The 21700-nt window shown below is 47.2% G+C and overlaps 1 protein-coding gene across 1 annotated transcript in view; it reads left to right on the plus strand.

The window, feature by feature from the left end:
* PRKCH (protein kinase C eta) overlaps nucleotides 1-13644 on the plus strand; it is a 113318-nt gene extending 99674 nt beyond the window's left edge. The window contains exons 13-14 of the mRNA XM_053981017.1: nucleotides 11088-11231; nucleotides 12629-13644. Of these exons, the coding sequence (XP_053836992.1) occupies nucleotides 11088-11231; nucleotides 12629-12775 (291 nt within the window). The 3' untranslated portion in view covers nucleotides 12776-13644. The remainder of the gene's footprint in view (nucleotides 1-11087; nucleotides 11232-12628) is intronic.
* The last annotated feature ends 8056 nt before the right edge of the window (nucleotides 13645-21700 follow it).

Consider the following 21700-nt stretch of genomic DNA (forward strand, 5'->3'; position numbering starts at 1 on the left):
TCAAAAGGCAAATGGTGTGGTTGAGTGAACTCTTTCCTGCTTTGTGTCACTGAGTTCCTTTCCCACCTCCAGACACCGAGACTTTGTTCTTGCAGAATTGTGTAAAATCCCCTTTGCACTGTCAGGTTAACTCCAGGAGGCTGTCCTGTCTGGGAGTGGTGCTGCAGACTCAGCTGCAGCAGTAATGGTGCTTTGTGGGTCAACAGGAGCAAGGTCCTGCTCTGACAACCTATGTTTTATGGACTTGTTTCTGGCTGTCAGACCACAAGGTGAGGGAGTTGGGATTTCCTATGTGTACCCATGTGCATACATAGAAATAAGTTTGGTGGAAGTTAGGAAAGTGCGTGTATGTGTATGATTTTCTTCTTCCCTAAATCTGCAGCTGACACTAGGTGAGGAAAAACTGTATTTGAAGGGTACCTTCCTCTGTCCCTCCTTGTCATGAAAAGGAACAGTGTTTCCCATCATTTTTCAGGAATCCTAAGTGATGATAAAGTGAGATAAATTTTATTGCTATGTTTGTGTGTATGAGTTGAATCCAGGACTCCCTGGGGAGTAGAAGTTGTCATTCCAAAGAAATACTGAGGAGCTCCTCGTGTCCCACATGGCCAGTGCACAGGGCAGTCCAGTTTGGCTGGATGCAGAATAACAGCTCCAGCAGAGCCCCTGGAGATTCAGGCTGTGCAGGCACTTACCTGAGAAGAAAAGAGTGGTGAGATCACAGAATGGTTTGGGTTGGAAGGGACTTTAAACACCATCTAGTTTCAACCCCCTGCCATGAGCAGGGACACCTTCTACCTGACCAGGTTGCTCCAAGCCCCACCCAACCTGGCCTTGAACGCTTCCAGGGATAATTGACAGCTTCTCTGGGCAGCCTGTGCCAATGCCTCACCACTCCATGGCCAAGAATTTCTTCCTTATATCTAATCTGTATCTCTTCTCTCAGTTTAAAACTGTTCCCCTTGTCCCTATCTGCCTGTGTAAAAAGTCCTTCTCCCTCTTTTTTATAAGCTTCCTTCTAATACTGGAAGTGTCCACATGCAAATAAAAAAGAAAATTCCCTGGAACACTTCATCCAGGGCCTGCTAAGAGAGAGAAGGCAAAGTGAGCTGCCCACCCTAAGGGTGCCACCCTGAGTGCCCAAGCCCTCAGTGAGGACCCCTTATTTTCAGAAGGGCTTTGTGGATGGTGAATGCTCTGTGCTGAACCAGACTGGCCCCACCACTGTGGGCAAATTGGAAATGCCTTGATGAGGAGAGGAGGCAAAGGGGTGGAGCTCTTACAGCAGAAAGACTTAAAGGAAGATTTTTTAATGTAATCAAAACAAACAGTCTGCTGTCACAGAGGAGTGGAGGGGAAAGGTCTGTTTCCAAACTGCTGACGAGGATGTCTGAATTCAGGAGAGGTGTGGATGATCCCAGCTGCCTACTTGCTGCAGCTGCTCGCCCCTGACATCAGCAGGAGGGTGAGGTCCTCTGGACTTTGAAGAAGTTTATTCTGTTCATATTCTGCAGTTTTTTGGGGTCGAGCACCTCTGGATAGGGGGAGGTCAGAAGTAGCTGTCACCAGCTCAGATGTCACAGGGGTGTCTGCCTCCTCCCTCAGCACATCACTCATTGTAACATCTGTGCTTTCTGCTGCCTTCATGCCTCACCTTTTCCCTAAGTCCTGGGCAGTCACTTTGGCCCCTGTGTAAACTCGACCAAACCCCAGTGTTTGTGCTCCTCAGGCCTCTCCTGAACACCTCCTAGGAGTGAAAAGAGGCAGCCAGATGCTGATGGTGCCTTTGTGTCACTGCTCAAGTTGTGTCTCCCCTTTGCATTTGTATCCTGCAGATCTGAGCCAGGTTCTTCCTTTCCAAGTGACAGAGAAAGGCAGATAATCTGTTTCACATTCAGTGCTGGAATAGACAGAATGAACTTGTTTCTGAATGAACCAGATGTATTTTTTAGGCAAAGTTCAAAAGGAAAAGGAACAGCACGATGGTGGACCCACTGAAATCAAAGAGGGAGCTGGATGAGCTCATTGCTTTATCCTCAGAGCTGAGGAGCCTGCTAACAAAGGCAGATAGATATTAAAAGTGCCTTCAAATGCCAATAAATTATTCTCCTTGGCATCTCTTCAGAGTTGGCAGTCTCCGTAAATTCTCTTGCACAATTTGATTAAGCTTTGGCTTTCAGCATGAGGCTGATATTGAAATCTCTCTGTGAAGCTCCGTGCTGGATCTGTGTACACATTTTTCCTTTATTTTGTTTTTCAGAAATGCTTTCATCTTGCATTTCCTGGTTGGCTCCACAACCACTGCTGCAAAAGCAGGGCTCTGGAGCCTGTTGTTTCCCAGCTGGGGAGGAACTCTGCAGTTTTAAATGATCTCTTGCCTAGACCATTTCTGCTATTAACACACCGTGGTGAGGTGACAGGGCTGTGCCCCACCATAGGTTGCCTTCTTACCTCTTTTGCCTGAGCTTCTACATCCATATCTGTAACCTGCTGTCTCTTACTCTTTCCCTCCTAATTCTTAAACAGCAAACAGTTTTCCCCAGTGATTTTAATCTCTTCTGTTGATTGATCACACCTTTTTCTGAAGCACTTCTCTTCCCCACAGTGATAGTCCCATGCTTCTGAATAATTCACTCTGAAAGAAAACTACAGGTATCTGTATAGAGCTTGCCAAGGCCAAATTAATCTTGAAGTAGTCATTAGGTCTTTTACCATTCCCTTTCCAACAGGCTGAAATTAGCTTCTTGTTTAAGTCAGCAGCGTGCAAGCTCAGATTTACTTCAGAAAAAGCTCCTGAAGCAGCCTATTGTAACATCAAGTGTGACTCATCCTCCTCTTTCCTGCCAGGGATGGGGGAAGGTGAAGGTGTATTCATAGTGCCAACATTGTCTTCCCCATCTTTTTTTCCTCCTTACTCCCTGGTGCTCAGGAAGGAGCAATTCCCGTGTCTGAGCCTAAGACCTGTGGCCCAGGCTCCTTCCTCAGCTCTGCCATATCTAAACTGATACCGAAGACCCACAAAAGGGGTTTGGTGAAGTCCATTAAAATCCAGTCTTGGGGCAAATCCTAAGGATTCCTTTGAGAACCTGGGTCCAGCCTGGGGTTGGGAATGATTGCTGGGATGGGGCCAGCTCTGGCTGTGCAGCCCCTGGCAGAAGGGGCCAGTCCATCTAACTGGGAGGTCTTCACACTGTGATAGAGGTACCAAAACTCTGACTGACTGAACTGTCCAGGGCTTTAGGTCTTACTCATCCCTCCAGCTTTGAACTTTATGACATGCTGTGTCTCCTTGGGAACTTTAAAATTAAAAGAATTGAAATATAACCAGGACTACAAAAAAAAAAGCTTCTTTGAAGTATTTTTTTTCTTTATTGGACTTTACAGGTTTGTTCAGGGCACTTTAGTCCCCTTTGTACTTGACAAATAGTAAATAGACCACCCAGGGTTGTGTAACAGATTCCCAGTTCCTCTTCTTGACAGGACTATCAGAAAAGGATTAATTGTTTTCCCCTGCAACCCAAGGAGGATTTTATTTCTGCTTAAAATGAGAGTGGGATCATGCTCCCCGTCTGTTAATAAGTGTGATGCTCATTTTGCCTTTGTGTTTGTGCTACTCTGATTGATGTATTGATTTAGTAATGGACCTGCATATCCCCAAGCTGTACCTGTAGCCTGACTGTGGTAATTGAAAACCAGCAGCAGGATTTTGATGTTGTCTGAGCAGCCTCTGCAGCTGGTGACCCCTGTGGGGGGTGACTCCTCATTTCTGAAAGCACAGAACACTCACTAAAACATTTGTCAAATATTCCACATAGTCAATGACTGAAGTTAGTGTATACTTATTATTACTTATTAGAGAAGTACCAAAAGCAGAAGCTTCAAAAATCAGTAGTTATCCTCAGGGGCCAATGCACTTGATACTTGTGGCCTTTTTATTCTACTTTTGTGTTGATGAGTTTGTTGTTGATGAGAGGGGAGAGGCAAGGAAACAGGTAGATTTTAACACAGTGAGGAGGAAGTTTGTAGCTATTCAGACAACATTTCATTCTGGTAGTCAGCAGAGTCTCATCAGTTTACACCACTGGGAGATCTGGAGCCAGATGTGTCTGTCCCACATGGGAGTTGCTCGGTCCACCTGGGTTTATTTTGCTAGTCAGTCCACCTTGGTTTATTTTGCTGTTCTCTTGCTCAGCACTGTTTGCAATCCAGTGAGTCCTTCTTGTTCCCTTGAGCTCTGTCTGGGCAGCATCGAGCAGCCATTTCTGCACCAGAGGAAAGTGAGATCAAATTTATCTGCTTAATACCCACTGCACTGACATTTTGTCCTTCTTGCCTGGGGCTAGCACATTGGACATGTGACTTCTGTCATGCTTATTGTTACATTCTTCTGGCTTTTAGGGAGCTGAGCTGAAGACTTATTTTTACCTCCCTTCCCCTTTTTATCTGGAAAAGGAGATAACAGATATTTCACACTCTGTCTCTTCCTCCCCCCTCTCCTTAAAATGCTTTCGGGGCAGCCTTGTACTTCTGAACCCTGGCACTGTGCTGGCTGGGCCTTCTCTGCACTGAAGGATTTCACCTGCTCCCAGTTTTGTGTAGCCAGGACTGCAGTGTGGGGGTACCCACACCCTTGGGGTCACATCCTGCCTCAGCACCACCACGAATTGCACTGGTAGCGATCAGGGCTTCCAGCAATTGATCCTTCTGTGTGCAGGAGAGGAGCAGAAACACCACGTGGCCTCTGATGTCTGCAGTCAGGGCAAATCCCCAGATGAGACAGAGGTGGCATTTGAGAGCGCCACGGTGACTCCAGGCCTGCTCTCAGCAGCACTCAGGGAAGGTCAGGAGGAGTCCAGCTTCCAAGTGCCTGGCTCACAGCCACAACCAGGCACTGGCTGAGCTGCCCTAAGTACAAGGACTTCCATGAGACAGCTCTCTGGCCACACCTTTTAGTGAAACTGGGCTGTGCTTCTTCCCTCAGCTCTTGTAACCCACTTGTGTGTCCAAGGCCTGGATTGCTCTTGCCTGGGGAAATAAGGCACATTTGTGAGATTCACCTGGCAGGACTGGGATGGAGGCTGATGGGAGCTTTGCCCAAGAGAGCGAAAGACAATTCCGGCTCGAAATGAGCAGCTTTGTATTAAAAGAAAAAAAAAAAAAAGAAAAGAAAAGGAAGATTCTTGGCTTCCAGTCATTAAAAATAATATAAGCATTAACAGACAGAACCACAGAACCATCTTTCTTCCTCTTTATTTGAGGGCTAATGACACTCCAGACCATGGGTTTATTTGCCTTACATAATAGGCAGCCAAACTGTTTTCAGCATTCAGTTGAGAGATTCATGTAGGGAAGCCTTAATTAGAGTAATTGCTCTATTTATATAATGATTCCCTTTTGTCTCAGATCAAATGGATCTTTGAGAAATCTTATTTCCTTTCCAGTTAATTTCTGCCCTGTTAGTTTAGCTCATGAATCTTAATGAAGAGAAGCACCTTGGGTATCTCTGATCTGTTCTCCCTCATTACTGGGGGGAAGACTGTGGGGCATTAATCTCCTGTGCTGTTGCTGCTGCTCTTTACTTTGGTACCAACATGGGAGAAACACCAACAGGCAAATTTTAAAACCATGACCAGGGAAATATTCCAATCCTTTAACAGTTTGAGTTGACTATTACAGTGCCACAATTTGAGTAGGGGCCCTGTGAGGCACGGGGTGTGATGCAGAGGTGATACTGAGGTACTGCCATCCTATCTGTGACAGGCAAAATAAAATGATGAATTTTCCTTGGTCTCTGTTCCCTGCCTGTATGTTTGGGAATATCCTCCCTCTCTGCTGTGTGCTTGTGTTTGAAAGAACTTCTGGGACACAGGATTTCTCTTACAGAGTAAATACACCAGAGACCTGGTAGAAACTGGTGTGTCTAAAAGGTTCTTTAGTACAAGAGAGAATGATTTCTTTCTTGTCCAGATGGCTGACAGTGTGAAGAGAGTGGCTGAGCAGAAAGTTGTATTTCTCTTCCTGAAGTGCAGCACTCCTGTGATAGGATTGAGCCTTGTTAATGTTTTTCTAGAACGTGATGCAATCTCACGTAATCTATGATATTACTCATGAAATTAATTGTCCTGATGCAAATAACACATAATCAGCTACGTAAAACAAATCAGGGATTCCAGTATTGAGAAAGAAGACTTGTAATTCAAGGAAATTAATGCAAGGAAATGGTTGGTTTGTGCAAACATCCCTGCAGTGACTCCCAGGCCGTTAGACTGATTTGCAGACTCAGCCTCTTGAGACAGAAGTTGCAATGCTGCATGTGAGCAACAATGGAAGAGTCCACCACAGCCTTGCCCAGTGTCCTAAGAGTCCTGGAGCCCTTCCCAGCATGTCTGAGCCATGGGTGAAGGGGAGGACCCGTCTCCTGCTGCAGGCTGAGCTCCCAAGGCTGACACAGATTTTCCCCAATGGTTGGCACTGCTATAGCAGCATTTTTTCCTTGTAACTTCACAGGCCCTCTGTGGACTAATCCCCAGATTTTAATTTCTTGTCATGGCTTGCTGCATTTTCTCTCACTAAAGGTTTTCAAATGATCTCGTGAAGTCATGGTTTTGGCTCATGCCAGCTGCTGGTTTTGGCTGCGAGGCTGCTGGGAGGGTTAGCTGAGGTCAGGGAGAGCTTTGCTCCAGTTTGCTGCTCAGCAAACTGGTGTAGCCCAAAGGATCCCAGTCTGAGGATGCTCCCAAGGGGCTCCTTACCCTGGGAATGGGGTAATTTCCCATGGCTGGATGTGGTCACAGAGCAAGGGCTTGACAGCCTGGTTCAGGTTTGAGCTTGATAGTGTTGTTATTGGTTTTGCTGGGAGGCATCTTGGATTTGGGTTTCTTTTTGCTCAGGAACATCTCTGGTTTGCCTTGTTGTTACTGTTAATTTTTTGTTTTCTTTGTGTTTCTTCACCTGTGTGCCAGAGGCTGAGGCTTGTGCTGCATTCATGGTTATTGTGGAAAAATAGAGATAATTAAGCATTAAGAGATGACATCTTTCCACAAAAAGCTTTCTGTTGAGCATCTCTCACCACCTGCACTGAAAGGTTGTCCTTGGAAGGACATTGAGGGTTATCAAACCTGTGAAGCAAGTGTCAACCTCTGGCCTTCCCAGGAATGCCAGAACAGCAAACACTTTGTAAGACATTTTCCAGCTGTTTTTGAGTGCAGCCAAGGGGGTCACGGGGAAGAGGAGCTACACTTCTGAAAACCTTTCCCCTGTGTGTGTAGGGGACACTGTGCAGTCTCAGCACTTCACCCCTCCTGCTGCACAAGAGCCTCTCACATGGTCAGGACAGGGGCATGGGCTGCAGATACTCATTTCAGAGATGGAGACTGAGCTGGTAATTTAAGTTTTTCAGAAGTCTTGAGCTCTTTGCTTTGCTGTTAGTGCCATCAGACAGCAGAGGCAGCACAAGATGGTCTGCCAGATGCTGCCCTGCTGCAGCAGAGAAATGTCAGTGCAGCCTCAGACAGGGAGGAAGCAGGATTCATGGGTTTTGGAGCCTTTGAGAGGTCATTGGAGTCTTTCAGGTTTTTCTGCCTACTGGGCAACACAAACTGAAAATTTATCATTTCTGTGTCAGTGCAATAATTCCTGGTGAATTCAAATAATGTTTGAGAGGCTTTGTTATTCATTTTAGTGGAAGCGGGCTTCAAAAATTTCATTCTGTCATTTTATATACCTCTTACATCAAAGCAGGCAGCTGTTCCAGTGCAGAACATCAGTGTGTCTCTGTTGGAGTCATCATTTGCACTCCTGCTTTTCAGCCCAGAAAATGACTGGAGCCACTTCCCAGAGAAACACCAGACTGTGTTGGATCTGGCACCTCCAAAATCCACCAGGAGATTTTATGTGAGGGAGGGGCAGCCATGGCCAGCCTGTGGTTTTCCATCACAGCCCCTGGGTGCAGAGGTGTGTGTGCATCCCCAGGCTGGGTAACCTGGCAGGGTGCTGCACTGCCCAGACTGCAGGGCTGTGTTTCACGTGCCACGCTGCTCAGAGCCCCATCCAGCCTGACCTTGAGTTCTTCCAGGGGTGAGGCATTCTCTGGGCAACCTGTGCCACATTTTTGCTGAAGCAGACCAAGTGTGTTTGACTGCCATGGAAGGGGAGCCTCTTCACGTTGTTGTGTTCACACTCTTGGTAGAGTGCATGGTCTATAACTCACTTCCAAGGTCCTGTTAGCCTGTGTTGGGTGCTTCCAGCACCTGGGAAACAGGCTTAGAGAGTCCTCTCCAGAGTGGTTCATGATGCTCTGGGGTCACTGCAGCCCCTTGTGCTTCTCAGCCCTCTTTTTACGTAGCCAGAGAGGCAGCAGCACTGACCATAGGTCAGTTCATTCCTGTTGGAGACAAGGAATAATCCAGAGGGGTCTTGTGGAAACCTGGCATTGGTTTCAGGAGCCAACCAGGGAAATGTGCTCCAGCAGTAGATTAATTCTTCACTCTTCTTCTGCCTCCTTTGTGGAGTGAATGGTACCCAGCTGAGGTTTCCCAGTCTCTGGGTCCAATGGACAAACCGGAGCTGGCCACTCGAATTTGAACAGTTTTGGTTTGAATGTTGTTTTACTTTCTCAGACCTCAAAACAGCCCACCTTAAGGGATGGCCTTTGCCTAATCCTCATTGTCCTAACAAAAAGGGTGTTTTAAGCAGCCAGGAATGAATTTATATTGGCTCTTCACTTGTTGCATTGGATTTCTTTGCTTGGTGCAGTTTTGGCATCACATGGAATACATCAAGCAAATAGGAATATAAACACACTTTTATATCCCAGGACTCTGAACTGGTCTGGAAATGGGCAGTTGGGTTCAGGTTTTGGTCTTATATGGTTGGGCATGAATGGGAACCCAAGCAAAGTTTGTTGCCAGTCCTTTTCAGAGTTTATTTACTTTCATGATTATTTTTTCCCTTTCCACATTTAACAGAAAGTTCCTGGTGTAATGGAGGTGGCGGTAGGGCAGGAGCCAGGAGACATGTGATGTATTCCCAGATCTTTTCTCCATTTTTTTCTTGTCTTTTTGGAATGTTTCAGTCTATACAACTCCCAGCACCAGCAAGCTCTGGTCTTATTTGAGCTTTCTAGGTGTTCCAGCAATGCAAATAAGAGCTAGTGAGGTGCAGATATCTATCTGTGGGGACAAAGAATGAATCTCTAGAGAAAGACAGGGCTGCCAGGAGGTTTCTGGTCTGTTTTGCAAAACAAAGAAGCCTAGTTCAAGGCTTGCAAAGGCTTGTCTGAACCAGGTCTCTCAGAGATTTTGGCTTGACCCATTTCTTGTTTGGAAACCAAGCTGTTTCTGGGTATATCACTATCCCCAACACTGTATATCACTGTTGGGGCAGTCTCTTGAGAAAGAAATTGTGTTGAAGTTCTGCTGGTAGAAAGGGAGAAGAACAGGCTGGAAGGGTTAGGGAGATACAGAAGTTCTGCCTGTCCTTGAGCCTGACCCTGGAAATGCTGCATCACCAGGGGCTGAAGAGTCCAGAAGAGCATGGGAAGAGCCCAGCTACAGCAGCCACCTTGGCTTCATTCCTGTCCTGTGGCTCCTCCTACAAATCTGGGTGCACCTGGCAGCTCTTTCTACTGATGTTTTGGGTAGAATGCTGGAAAACAGTTCTACTATCCTGTGGCAGCACGTGACCTCAGAGGGTTCAGGGGGTCAGGGTAGAGCTGGGGGGTTTGTGCTGATGCCAAAGGTGCAAGGTGAGCTGCAAGGTGTCAGCTAAAGGTGCCCCATCTGCTTCGTCCCTGTAGCCCCCTCAAATGGGGAGAATTCTATAAATCAGGCAGTCATCTTTCTCCTCCCCACCTTCTCTCTAGATGGGGAATGACTAGACCCTTTATCCACTTGTCCTAGGAGAGTTTGTACCTTGTGAAAGGCTCCTGCAGTCAGAATGCAGTTGGTCTCTCGCCGCACCTCCCCTTTTCATTCCCCCATTGCTGAGATGCAGCAGACTTGGCCATTCCCAAACAGTGACCGATTGTCTGCTTTGGCTGGTTCAGCTGTTTGCTAAACATAATGCTCTTTCATCTTCCAGGAAATCGTCTGGACACCTCCACCGGAGTGCAGCTTGCTTTATGCTGCTGTTTCAATAGGCAAATAAAAGCAGCTATTTTCCCAGTTTAAACATAACCTGATTTCTCCAGTGAATTGGAAATACTTGGGGGAAGGGGAAAGATTGTTTATGACTGAATTTTCAAGAACTGTTATTCTAAATTAACAAGCCAACCAGCTCTTTTCCTTCCTGGGGAAAGGATTCTCCTCCTCCCCTTTAAGAATATCCACAGCACTCACACTTCATCATTTTCATCAGGACCTAAAGCGCACCCACCGGGGCCCTCTCACACCATCTGTGTGATGTATGGCTTTCCTCATTGCTCCCTGGCAAGTCAGGGCACTTTGGCTGAGATTTGAGATTTCTTTTTTGCTGGCAGCAGAATAAAAATGTTACAAAATGAAATCCTTTACTGGCGTTTCAGCAGCGCGAGAGGAGACGGTCACCTGTCTGCTCCCATCAGCTCAGGGTCAGAGGGCTCTAAAAGCCAGAGCCTTGCCCGTTTTCCTCTGTTTCCTGAGATGACAGGAAGGAAAGCGTAGGCATCTGGCAGGGCTTCAGCAGGGAGAGGTTTAGGAAAATGGCACAGCTCAGGACTGACTCCAGGCCAAAGCCTGGCTGGCTGCTGGGCGGCGTTTGAGAGAAAGCTTGTACTCCTGAGAAATTAATACAGGAACAAATAATGACCAAACACACTGGGCAATATTTGTAATATTGCAAATGATGCAATTCAACTTTCTTTTCTTACTGTGGTAATCAAGGATTTCACCAAAAGCAAGAGGACCATGGAGAAATACACCCCAGCTTCTTCCTCTGGGGAGCGAGTCAAGTTCCTTGCACGCGGTTCCATTACGAGGAACTTGAGAAGTCCGGCCAGCAGCTGGGTTCAACAGGAAAGCTGAGGACAAGCTTTTGTGTGACTGCTAATGGGTCCCTCTCCCGTGGCCGTGCCGGATGGGAGGGAACAAACAGCCCTTTCTGTTTTGCAGTTCATGACAAAGAACCCCACGATGCGGCTGGGCAGCCCCGGGCTGGGCGGCGAGAGCGCGATCCTGCGGCACCCCTACTTCAAGGAGCTGGACTGGGACCTGCTGAACCGGCGGCAGATGGAGCCCCCCTTCAGGCCCCGCATCGTACGTGGGGAGGAGGGCTGGGGGAAGGGGATCCCTTGGGATTTTTTCCTCTTTTTGCCTCTGTAAGCAGATTTATTCCCGTGAGACAGGAAAGAGGTGAAGGAAGGGAAGTGAGGCCTCTGACCCTGGCTTGGCTGCTGGTTGGCCACCTGGTGAGCCACCTCTTTTCCCTTCCATGCTGGATTTTCAAAGGCAGCTCAGTGAAAAGATGCAGATTTGTAAAAGCAGCTGCAGCAGGTTAGGTGCTAAAGTACCCTTTGGCTTACCCCAAAGATAAAACAGGGTAAGTAATCCTCATACTGTTCACTCCACCTACCCCTCCACAGCAGGGCTGTCTCTCCCTTGTCTCTCTGTGTCTGTTCAGCACCCAGCACAGTGCTCGCTGCTCAGGCCACTGTCAGTGAGTGCTTCACGTGGCAGAGAGGCTGCACAGGACACAGTGGTGCCACACAGCCCTCAGGATGCTGTGTGAGAGAAGAGCACTGCTCTTCATGGACAGCCTTTCTGGGGTTGTTGCTGTGGCTTCCTTGCCTGGGGTGGCTTGTCTCATGCTGTGGTCACTCTGCGAGCTCTCGGTGGCAGTGGTCCACCCAGTCCTGCTCCCTGAGCACTGGGTGCAGGATCAGGTACTTGGGGAGGTGTGACAGCTCAAAAGCAGAATCTTCAGTTGCCCCTTAGCCTGAATCAAAGGCTAAGGCAGCCTGCTCTGTCTGCCACAAGCTGGGCAGGATCTAGGAATGTTAGACTTCAATGTCAATAAATTTTATTGACCTCAATGTCAATAAAATATCTTGCTCTGGGTGCAAGAAAAACACACCTCATGAAAATGTGCTACGAACACAGTTTGTGTGTGTGCATTCTAAACAGCCCCACTCTGTGGCACACAGCAAGGAATCCAACACCTGGAGGCCAGCCATTTGTCTTCCCACGGCCCAATAATTCAGTATTGTGCGAGTTTAATGGCTGGTACTAAGAGGAGTGCCCTCCACCCCCTCCCCAAAACCCAGCTGAGACACTCTGCAGATGAGGAGTGACTGTGTGGAGTCAGCCAGTTGGGAACGCAGCTGGTAACTGCACGGGGGCTGTGCTGCCACTTGAGGAGAGGGACTGATTTATGTTCCCTGCCCTGCCATGTCTGGCCAGGGAAGCCCCCAGAGTTGCTGTCAGTTAAATTTGAGAGGGGGTTCCCTGTCAGAACCTTCAGAGGCTGGAAAAGGCTTTGCTCTGTGAGGGGCTCTGTGGGGATAGCTGCTCCTACTCCAAGCCCTGAAAAAGCTCTCAGTCAGCTCAGCCTGGGTTATGGAAGTGATGGTTCAATGCACTCAGATACAGAGCAAGGATCAAGCAGATGATACACACTTTTGACGTGTCTTCCCTTTGTGTTTTCCATTTGACAGAAATCCAAAGATGACGTGAGCAACTTTGATCCAGATTTTATAAAAGAGGAGCCCATCCTGACCCCCATTGAAGAAGGGATCCTTCCAATGATAAACCAAGATGAATTTAGACACTTTTCTTTCACCAGCCCAGAACTGTATGAATAGCTGTGGCTCTGGAGAAAAGTTACTGAGAGGACTGGGTGGAAATCAAATGAAAACCAAGTTTACCAGTAATTTCATTCTCAAGGAGTAGCAGTGCACTGACTGGCACGATACAGCAGCACCACTGTCAGTGTTACCTTAATGTGAAATTGAAACCTTCCTGTGTTTGTAGGACTTCTGCAGCTCTTGGATCAAATATTGACAGGGTAGAACAAACATGATATTGTAAATAGCTGCTGCAGACAGAGCTTTGGATGCTGAGCTGGTTGGCTCAGCCTCAGTGTCACTGCTTGCAGTGGATTCGAGGAGTCGGCTTGAGCATGAAGCAAGTGTCTTGCAGCCCTGAGCCAAACAGACTTGTCACAATGCTGATTGTTTGCAAGACTCTTCTGAGGAGTCCCAGCACTGTCCAGCGTTTTGGAGACGTCACCCAACATCCCATGGCCTGACTGAACCAGATGTTCCTACTGACTTTACCTGTTTCCTGCAGTATTTATTTCTTTCCGAAGCACAAATGGCTCTTTTTGACACTGTTTGGGTTCCCATGTGAAATATTTCATTGTGCTGACTAGCAGAAGGAAAAAAAAAAAAAAACAAACAAATGTCCTATGCCCCACACAGATTCTTCCAAATCAAAGGGAAGTCATGTGCTTGTAGTGTTTTACTCTTTGTGCGTGTTGAAAAGTTTTAGTGTTTGCATTCTGTGAAATGCCTTTTTACATCATACATCTTCAATGCTCCTTTCTTTGCCTCCCAGCTGTTTTCAACTATAATGTAACTTGTTGTACTGTTTATTTAGGCCCTTTCTATTTAATTATGTTACACAGAGCCCCTTTTGTGGGTTTAGTGCCTCATTAAAATTTTGATCCAAAGTGGTAGCACTTAAATTATTTGTAGCATTATTGCGATGGGAGCCGCAGAGCTGGCAAGCTGCTTGAAGGCAGAGTTGTCAACCAATAGGTAACACAAAAGGACAGCTTTTCTCCCATGCGAGTGATAAACCTTATCTAAAGATACACAGTGACTTGGTTTGGATTGAGGAGCTCATTACTCACAGGGCACTTCTTATCGGTTGCATCCTCAAGCTTCTGCCACAGGCAGACTGAGATGATTTTTCAGTGCAGATTTTAGAACCCAGATGCTCTGGGAGAGGGTTTTATGCTTTTCCTGTTCTCCTGGAAGCTGGATGATTTTTCTGAAGCTCCTTGGCACACGTTTGCACTCCTTGCTGGGCTTGAAGCTGTATGACAGTTTTATAGCCTCTTCCTTGGGCAGATATGAATTCCTGGAGAAGGAAAAGGATTCTAACCTCTTGCAAAACTGATTATGTTTGTAGAGGGCTCCTCACGTGTTTTAGCTTGAGAGAAGGGTGAGGTGCAGCAGAGAGGGACAGTTCTGCACAGACCTTGCCCCACTGCAGCTGTGGAAGTTGTGTAGGGGAGCAGGAGCCTTGGGCATGGAAATTACAGAGGTACAGCACAGACCCACTGGTCTGTACATGCTCACCTGCTGTGAAGAAGAAATCTGAGATGAAGAAGCTGAGATGTACATGCAAGAATTATTCCTTCTCACTCCAGTCCCCTCTACTTGACTCAGTCACTTCTACCTCTGAAGCATCTCTGAACTGTCTGATAGGTGGGGCAGAGGCTCAGTTACCCATGGACTCTTCTTGTCTTTGTGCCTGTGTGTTCCACCAGTTCTCCCTCTTTCTTTCCTGTGTCTCCTCTTCCAGTAAGCACAGCTTCATCCTCTGATCTCCCTTCCCTTCCATGGGCACCTTCTGGTCACATTGTAGCCCAACCCTTTGCTGGTGTGTAGATATCCAGCTCCTCCAAAGCAGGGAAAGAGAGGAAGGAAGGAATGACAGGTTGTGTTGTCTAAGTGGGAGAAAAAGAGCAGATTTCCAGAAAAATGATCCCAGAACCAGCCGTGCAGGCTGGCTTGAGTTGTTTTCCCATATAGGAAGAAGCAGTACAGGGATGGATGCATTTGCATGAGGGGGGCACTGTGGCACCTTGGTCACGTGTGAATGACAGGTGGTGTGCACCCATCTGGTGCAGATGAGACCCAAGGCAATTCCTCACTCCAATTCCTTCTCAGTTTCGTGGGATTACAACTGCAGCAGTGCTCGCTAAGTTGGCCACCAAGAGTGAGAGCCCCAAACTGTCTGAATTTTGTGTTAGTGGCTTTTTGACTCTCCTACTCTCAAAAGAAGTCTCCTACTTTTGACTCTGCTGTGAGCAGCCTCTCCTTCCCTGGGGTCAGTGCTGGAGAACAGAAAGTGATAGACCTTTTTTTTGCCAGCACAGTGGCATCATCCCAGGGTTTCATTGGTTGTGTTATTCTTTGGGGCTCAGGAGACCTTATGGAATAGTTCCTGCTGGAGAAGCTCCTGCCACAGTGTTGCCTTCAGCATCAAAACATGGTACCATTTCCCTGGCCCCAGGATCTGAGAGTTTACGTCGCTGACAGCATGAAGAATGTGCAGTAATCACCTTTGGAGAGCTTTATTGCTGTGTCAATATTGTATCATATTTCATATCAATACTCACCAACCAGTCTGTGTCCTAAAAGCTTGGAGAGTGACAACTAAGTCACCTCTGGAGGTGGTCTGTTAGGATTGTGGTGAACTGCAAACCAGAAGGCTCGTGCATTTCTGGAGGATATAAGATGGTATTCTGGGGAGCAGCAAAGCTCTCACTGTGGCCAGCCACTACCTGCTTGTTGGCTTAATGGGGCAGGGTTCAAGTGACAAAGGGAGTTTTTCCCCCAGCTTCACTTTTCATTGATTTAAAGTGGCATCAGGGTCACTGCACCCTTCCATCACCCTTGATGCAAATTCATTGGCAATTCCGTGATTGCATTTGGAAGCCTGAGGTTCTGCTATATAGGAATTTTCTTGATTTTCACAGTTTTCACCTGGATCCTGATCTGTAATTTAGGGCAGCTCTTCCCCTCCGTTGCCTGCCTGGAACTCATATGTCTGGGTAATGCTTTCAGCCACTGGAGTCAGCAGATCCTGAGTCAGCCACATTTGGCCAAGATCCCTGAACTCTCCCATACTTTTTATGAGGAGCTGCCATTTCAGCTGAGTTCCCTGAGACTCTGTCAGCAGTATGGATGAAGATCAGCTCAATAAAAAGTATCAATGCAATAGCTTTGCTTTTGAAAAGCTGGATTAGTGTTTGCCATGCCATTGGATATGTAAATAAATATTGATTTATTAAAGAAAGAAAAAATCAAGCAAGGGTACAAAACGCAAGAATTTTCCAGGAGCTACCTTGGCAGCTTTTTTGGCTTCATTGCTTGCCTCAGTGGATACAAGATGGTTTTAGTCTGTTAATTTGCTTCTGGCTTTAGAAGTATATTAAGCTGGCAGCCACAAGTTTGTAAGGTTTAAAGCATAAAATGCTTGTATTCTCTCCAGTGTGAAAACTGGCAATTGAGCAAATTGTAATTAGTTCCCTTTGCACTGCTTTTAGTGCTTGCATGAAAAAAGAAGATCCCTTTGATGTCTGTAAATTTGTGTTCGGTGCAATCCTTTCATTTTCAAAGAGGTTCATGAAGTCTAGCTATAAAATTCAGTGGCCTACGTCTCCTTCAAGGCCTTTGAAAGTTGAGGCTAAGAAGCAGATGGTCTGGGATGAAGAGATGAAAATCATCTTGCAACTGCTCATGCTAGCTGTGCTGCCAAAGCCATCATTTTAAATACCACTGCTTGATAGGCAATGGAAAAAAATCTCACAGACTTCCAGTGCCCAAAGGATTTTAAGGTAAAAAATTCAATTCTGACTGCTGGCTGAGGATGCTTTGAATGCATTCCCAAGGACTGGCACGGGTTCCTCACTCCTTGTGAAGTCCTAAATGCTTTGCAACAGTAGCTTTTCCCTTGGAGCTGTGTGCTCCTCCTACAGAAGCTGCTCTTTCTCCAGTCAGATTTGAGAACAGCTCCCGTGGCTGTGGTATGGCAGTAGACTTGATTAGCAAAGCCCAGAGCCAGGAGCAGTGAAATGAAAACGTTTCTGGGATCATCTGCTCTGTCCCTTGGCCAGAAAGGGAAGAGCTGTTCACTGCTGCCTGCTCTCCCTCGGTTTGTTCAGCTGCTCAAGCGTGTAGCCAGAAGGTTTCTGCTCCTCCCCAGGGAGACCATTTCACAGCTTTTACAACTCTTCCCGCAAAGTAAATGTCCTGATATTTGGAAATGACGTGAATGAGATGAAAATCTGTCTTATCATGCCATTAGGATTCTCATTGGAAGCTGCAAGTCAGGGTTTGTATTACTAAATATATACAAGGCTGCCAAACCAAAGCATTCAGAAATGATGAGTCAGGTTGTCTGAAAATTGCAGCTCAGAAATCAAGAGCTTTCCAAAATAATAAATGTCTCCTTTTCTTTCTTTCTTTCTTCTCTTTTTTTTTTTTTTAAACATCTGTATTAAAATATTTTAGTTCCTGACTTTCACTTCTCCACATCAATAGGAGCAGGAATGTCATGCAATTATAATTTTTTTAGATGAAAGCTGAGGTCTGTGAATTGATGTGAAGCCAGGCATTGGAGCATGGAGAAAAATGCCAAACACCAAGAGCTGGATGATAAAACTGTGAGCAGGCATAGGTTTATGTATTTTTCCATCTCTTCCTACTGTTTACGTACAGTCACCACAGTGTGCTCCCTTGCATCCTTGTCTCCAAACTCACAGAGCAGGGCACGCAGAAAGCACAGGAGTGAGGAAGGAGAAGGGAGGAAGGCTGGGGAAGGCATTTATGTGCTGTGTAGTCACTGTGTGTAGGGCTTGTCCAGCAGCATTTCTGAACACGTGCATCAGCCCTTGCACAAGCCTGTCACCTTCTGCATCCCACACTGCCCGTCCTGCCTTCCCCTGGGCACAGCACTCAGCATCATCCCTCAGGCTGCCACGGGCTGGAAGTGCCCTGCTGATGGAGCCAGGCCTGAAGGAAGAGCAGGAGGTCATAAAGCATGGAGGAAAGGGAGCAGTGCTGGGATTTGGCAACCTTGGTGTCTTCTCATGGGGTCTTTGGTACAGCCAGTGTCCCGGTGATGCCCATATACATGACTGGCAGCTGAGGGGCTGTCTCCCCTCTCATGCCTTTAATAGCAGCTAAAAAAGAGAGGAGAGAGGGCAGTGCCCTCAAGAAATGGGGTCACAGCTCTGGGTTGTGACTGAGAAGATTTCACTGTATTTTAGAGGTGCCTCAGGCCACTGAAGGCACACAAGAATCATCAATTCTGCCCCATCCACCCTGGGGAAATCTCTCCATGAGGGCAGTTTGAGTGAAGGGACTTGGGGACCACAGGTCTCAGGGATGTGGGTGTTAGACGGCGCTGTGGCAAGAGGCTGCAGGGCAGGATTGAAAAGGAACATCCCCAAACCCTTTCATCTCAAGAAGGAAGCTTGAAACGAGCTTGGGTCAGACCAAGATGAAGTCTTCCCTGTGTGGGCTCCCCCAGGTAACGTGTCAGTGTGAAGTTAGCCCTGAAACAGTTTTAACTTGCCCGTGGTGTCAGTTCTGCTCCAGCTCTGAGCTCCCACAGCTGCTGTTGGCAGCAGTTCTTATAAAAGTGGAGTTGAGAGAATTCAGCAGTGAGTTCAGGATTGCTTAAAACTGTTGACTCAGTTCCTCCAGTGCCTCCTTCCCCCTCCTTCAAATGAGGGGTTTATTCATCACCTGGCTTTTCATTTCCAACCATGAACTGGGGTCAGGGCCTCAGTTTTTCTACAACAGTGACAATTAAAACTCCATTTCTTCTTAAATGGAACCTCACTTGATTCCAGGAACAGGATCTCCAGATCTTCAAACCACTGCAACAACTTCAACACCTCCACTATAACCACCACATCTTCCAGGAGAAGAACATTGCAGGAGTTGTTAATGAGCCTTTTTTGGAGACTGGCCAAGGTGTTCTGTAGTTCAGCTGGGAGTGAGAGGCAATTTTCATGTATCTCCATCTTATCTGCTGTTAGACCCAGACAGGAAGCAATTCCAGACCTCCCAGTCATTACAGGCCTGTCTGCTGCCCAGAGATGCCTCCTGCACAAAAGTCTGGCTTTCTTTTCACAAATGCTGTGTGGAAGAAACAGGGTATCAAGAGCTTTGTTAGGGGTTGGTGCTAAGCACAGTTTTCTTCTGAACTGAGACACAGTGGCACGTTTATCCCAAGAACGGGGTTGTTGGGTTTGCAGATTACTCTGGCCAGTGTCTCCTCCAGCCTCTGGGATGTTGCTGTCTCCACACTTTGGAACAATGGCAGCACCATCAGTAGCTCACACCTGACTGAGGCAGGAGGGCAGCATTACAGGTGAGTATTTCACCTGGAATTGAGTCATCATTATTTTTAAGCTCTGTGAAGAGCTTGAGCTGAGGTATTGTTATCTGGCAGACATATCTGGACATGTTGCTCTCCTTGGGGCAGCCTTTCTGCTTGCCTCTTCTCAGGCCCTTTATTCTTACTCATCACCAGCCCTTTCTCCAAAGGGAAGGCCGGGTGATGGTTTTCAACAGCTTGGTGCTTCTGCCATTTCCCTGGACAGTGGAGAAAACCTGCCTCCAGCTGCCTGAGGAAATGGGTCAAGTGTGCCCTATGTCACAGGTTAATGTTCCCTCTCAAATGCTAATCTCAGTAGTTTAAAACCCAGTTTTAACTGGAGAAAAAAAAAAGGCAAGTGGGACCTTTAAGCACATTCAGCTAGGCCTGGAATTCAGCAAAATCCCTGCACTTGTGGGAACCTTCATCCCCAAGTTTCACCAGGGCTCCCTGCAGACCCATGGAAATTGCCATGTAGAGCCTGTGTCTAAATTAGACCCTGGCAACCAAAGGCTCTTTTGTTTCTCCTTACCATGAGCAAGAGTTTCCTCTGCCAGTTTGGGATGTCTTCCCTCATCTGTTACCCCGACTCCTTTAATTTTTCTTCCAGTGCACCAATTTACCACGGCCCCAAGTCTCCTGCACACACAGTGGGGTCTTCTGCTGGTACCCATCTGGTGGAGATGTTGTAACCCAGAACGGGGCTTTCTCTCAGCTATTTTAGTGGAGTCTGGTAATTTGTCTGACACAGAAAATCTCCAAGCTGCAATCAGTGCCTGGGATGCTTGAGTGGAAAATGACAAAATTATATCATAGTTCATCTCCCCGTGGTCAATTACTCTGTGCCTACACATAGTCTAGAGCAGCCAGGGTGACTGTAAAGGTATCCAGCCTTTGTTTTGGCTCCATGGCCTCTGTTTTTGGGGAAACAGAATACCCATGGCCTAACAGTTGTTAGAGGTGAGTGGTCCTCAGTTCCTCTGGGAGCATCTTGGGCAAAAAGCCATCGACCTCCTCTTCCCTCCCATTTAGCCAGGCCTGGGCAGAGGGGGTGGAGGGATGGGTGGATGCCCTCTTCTCTCAGCAAGAGGGGATGTGTCTCCTGGAACTGAGGGAGGTACCAGGGAGCCTGGTGGTGGTGGCCAAATTTTCAGGGTGATTTGATAGAGGTGTCTCACAGTTTTGGTGGAGCGTGAGCGTATCCCAAGTGTATCCCTGAGCTGATTTAGGGCCCTAACAAATGGGTTTGGAGCACGTGGAGTTCCACACCAGGCAGTGGCCCACGGTGTCCTGCCTTGGAGACTGGATCCTAGGCAGAGACAAGGCATGAGCAAGGAGTTGCCTGGAGCTACCCAGGCCTGGAGTGAAAGCCTTAAAGCAGAAAGCTTATTAGTGCTCAGTGGGGCTGCAAGAGGCACTTGAGGTCACTCAGGGACTTTGCCTTAGTCCTCCACCCACCTGTGCACTCGGGCTGGGGCCATGGTGAGCAACTCCTGGGGGAGTGGAGCCGACTTGGTGTGCAGGACCTTGGGCTTGGGCAATGTATGAAAAGGCACCTGAGACTGGAATCAGGAAGCTTCTTTTAAGCACAGTATCATAAAATATCCTGAGTTGTTGGGTCCCACAAGGATCATTGAGTCCAACTCCTGGCCCTGCACCAGACCACCCTTATTTAGACAATACTTCAATGAGCATTTTAGTTGAGAAAAGGTGATGGAACCCTAAGCTGCTGGTGGTGCCTAGACCCTCCCCTGCTCCTTGTTCCCAGCCTTTCCCCCCAAAGCACTGCTGCCCTTGAGACAGTTGTTCATGGAGTGATGACCACAGGCAGCAGGAGCCCTGTGCTGATTTGGGGTCATTGGGAAAAGGTCACACAGACAACATCTGAGCTTCTAAATCTTGGTGTCCACCAAGATAGAAAGCAGTGTTCTGCAGCTTGTTTTTATGACCATCATAAACTAAATCCAGCATCTTCCTGAGACAGGGTACAAGATAAGCCTGCAACAAACCCAAGTAGAGAAGTAATTTTCTTTTAATTGCTGTCGTAGGACAGTAGAGATGAAAAACCAAGTGTCCAAGGGTATAGAAGCCCTCATCCCCTGATTAGATACATATAATGAGATGGAAAGCTAATCTATCATATTTAGAATCAGTCAATTAGAGGGTTAGGGTTATAGATGCATTAGCTTCAGCGTTAGGGACATATTTAAACCACAAACTGTACTTAGTCATTGCCATGCTAAGTGATAGTAGATGCAGGTCACCCTATATATGGGCCATGGTAATCAGCTTAAGTATTACTAATTAAGCCTTTCACCTTTGGGCTCCCTTCCATGCCACCACGCATGAAATGGGCCATTGAGGTCACAGTGAGATGCTCCTTAAAACCCAATACCCAGTGTTTATGGTGAAGTGGAGGGTGATTTGGCTTTCTAGCTCTGTCCCTGCTGCGTGGAGAGGGCTGTAAGCACACAGCTCTTGCTTTAATCATGTATTTTGCTTCTGAGTCTCAAGATGCCAGCTGGGCATTATTTGAAGCCCACGAACTGTCCAGGTGAATAAACCACATCAAAGTGAGCGTGGCTCTGGCATCTCCCTCCTGG

This window comes from Vidua macroura, chromosome 6 (assembly GCF_024509145.1).
Source record: "Vidua macroura isolate BioBank_ID:100142 chromosome 6, ASM2450914v1, whole genome shotgun sequence".
Lineage (NCBI taxonomy): Eukaryota > Metazoa > Chordata > Aves > Passeriformes > Viduidae > Vidua > Vidua macroura.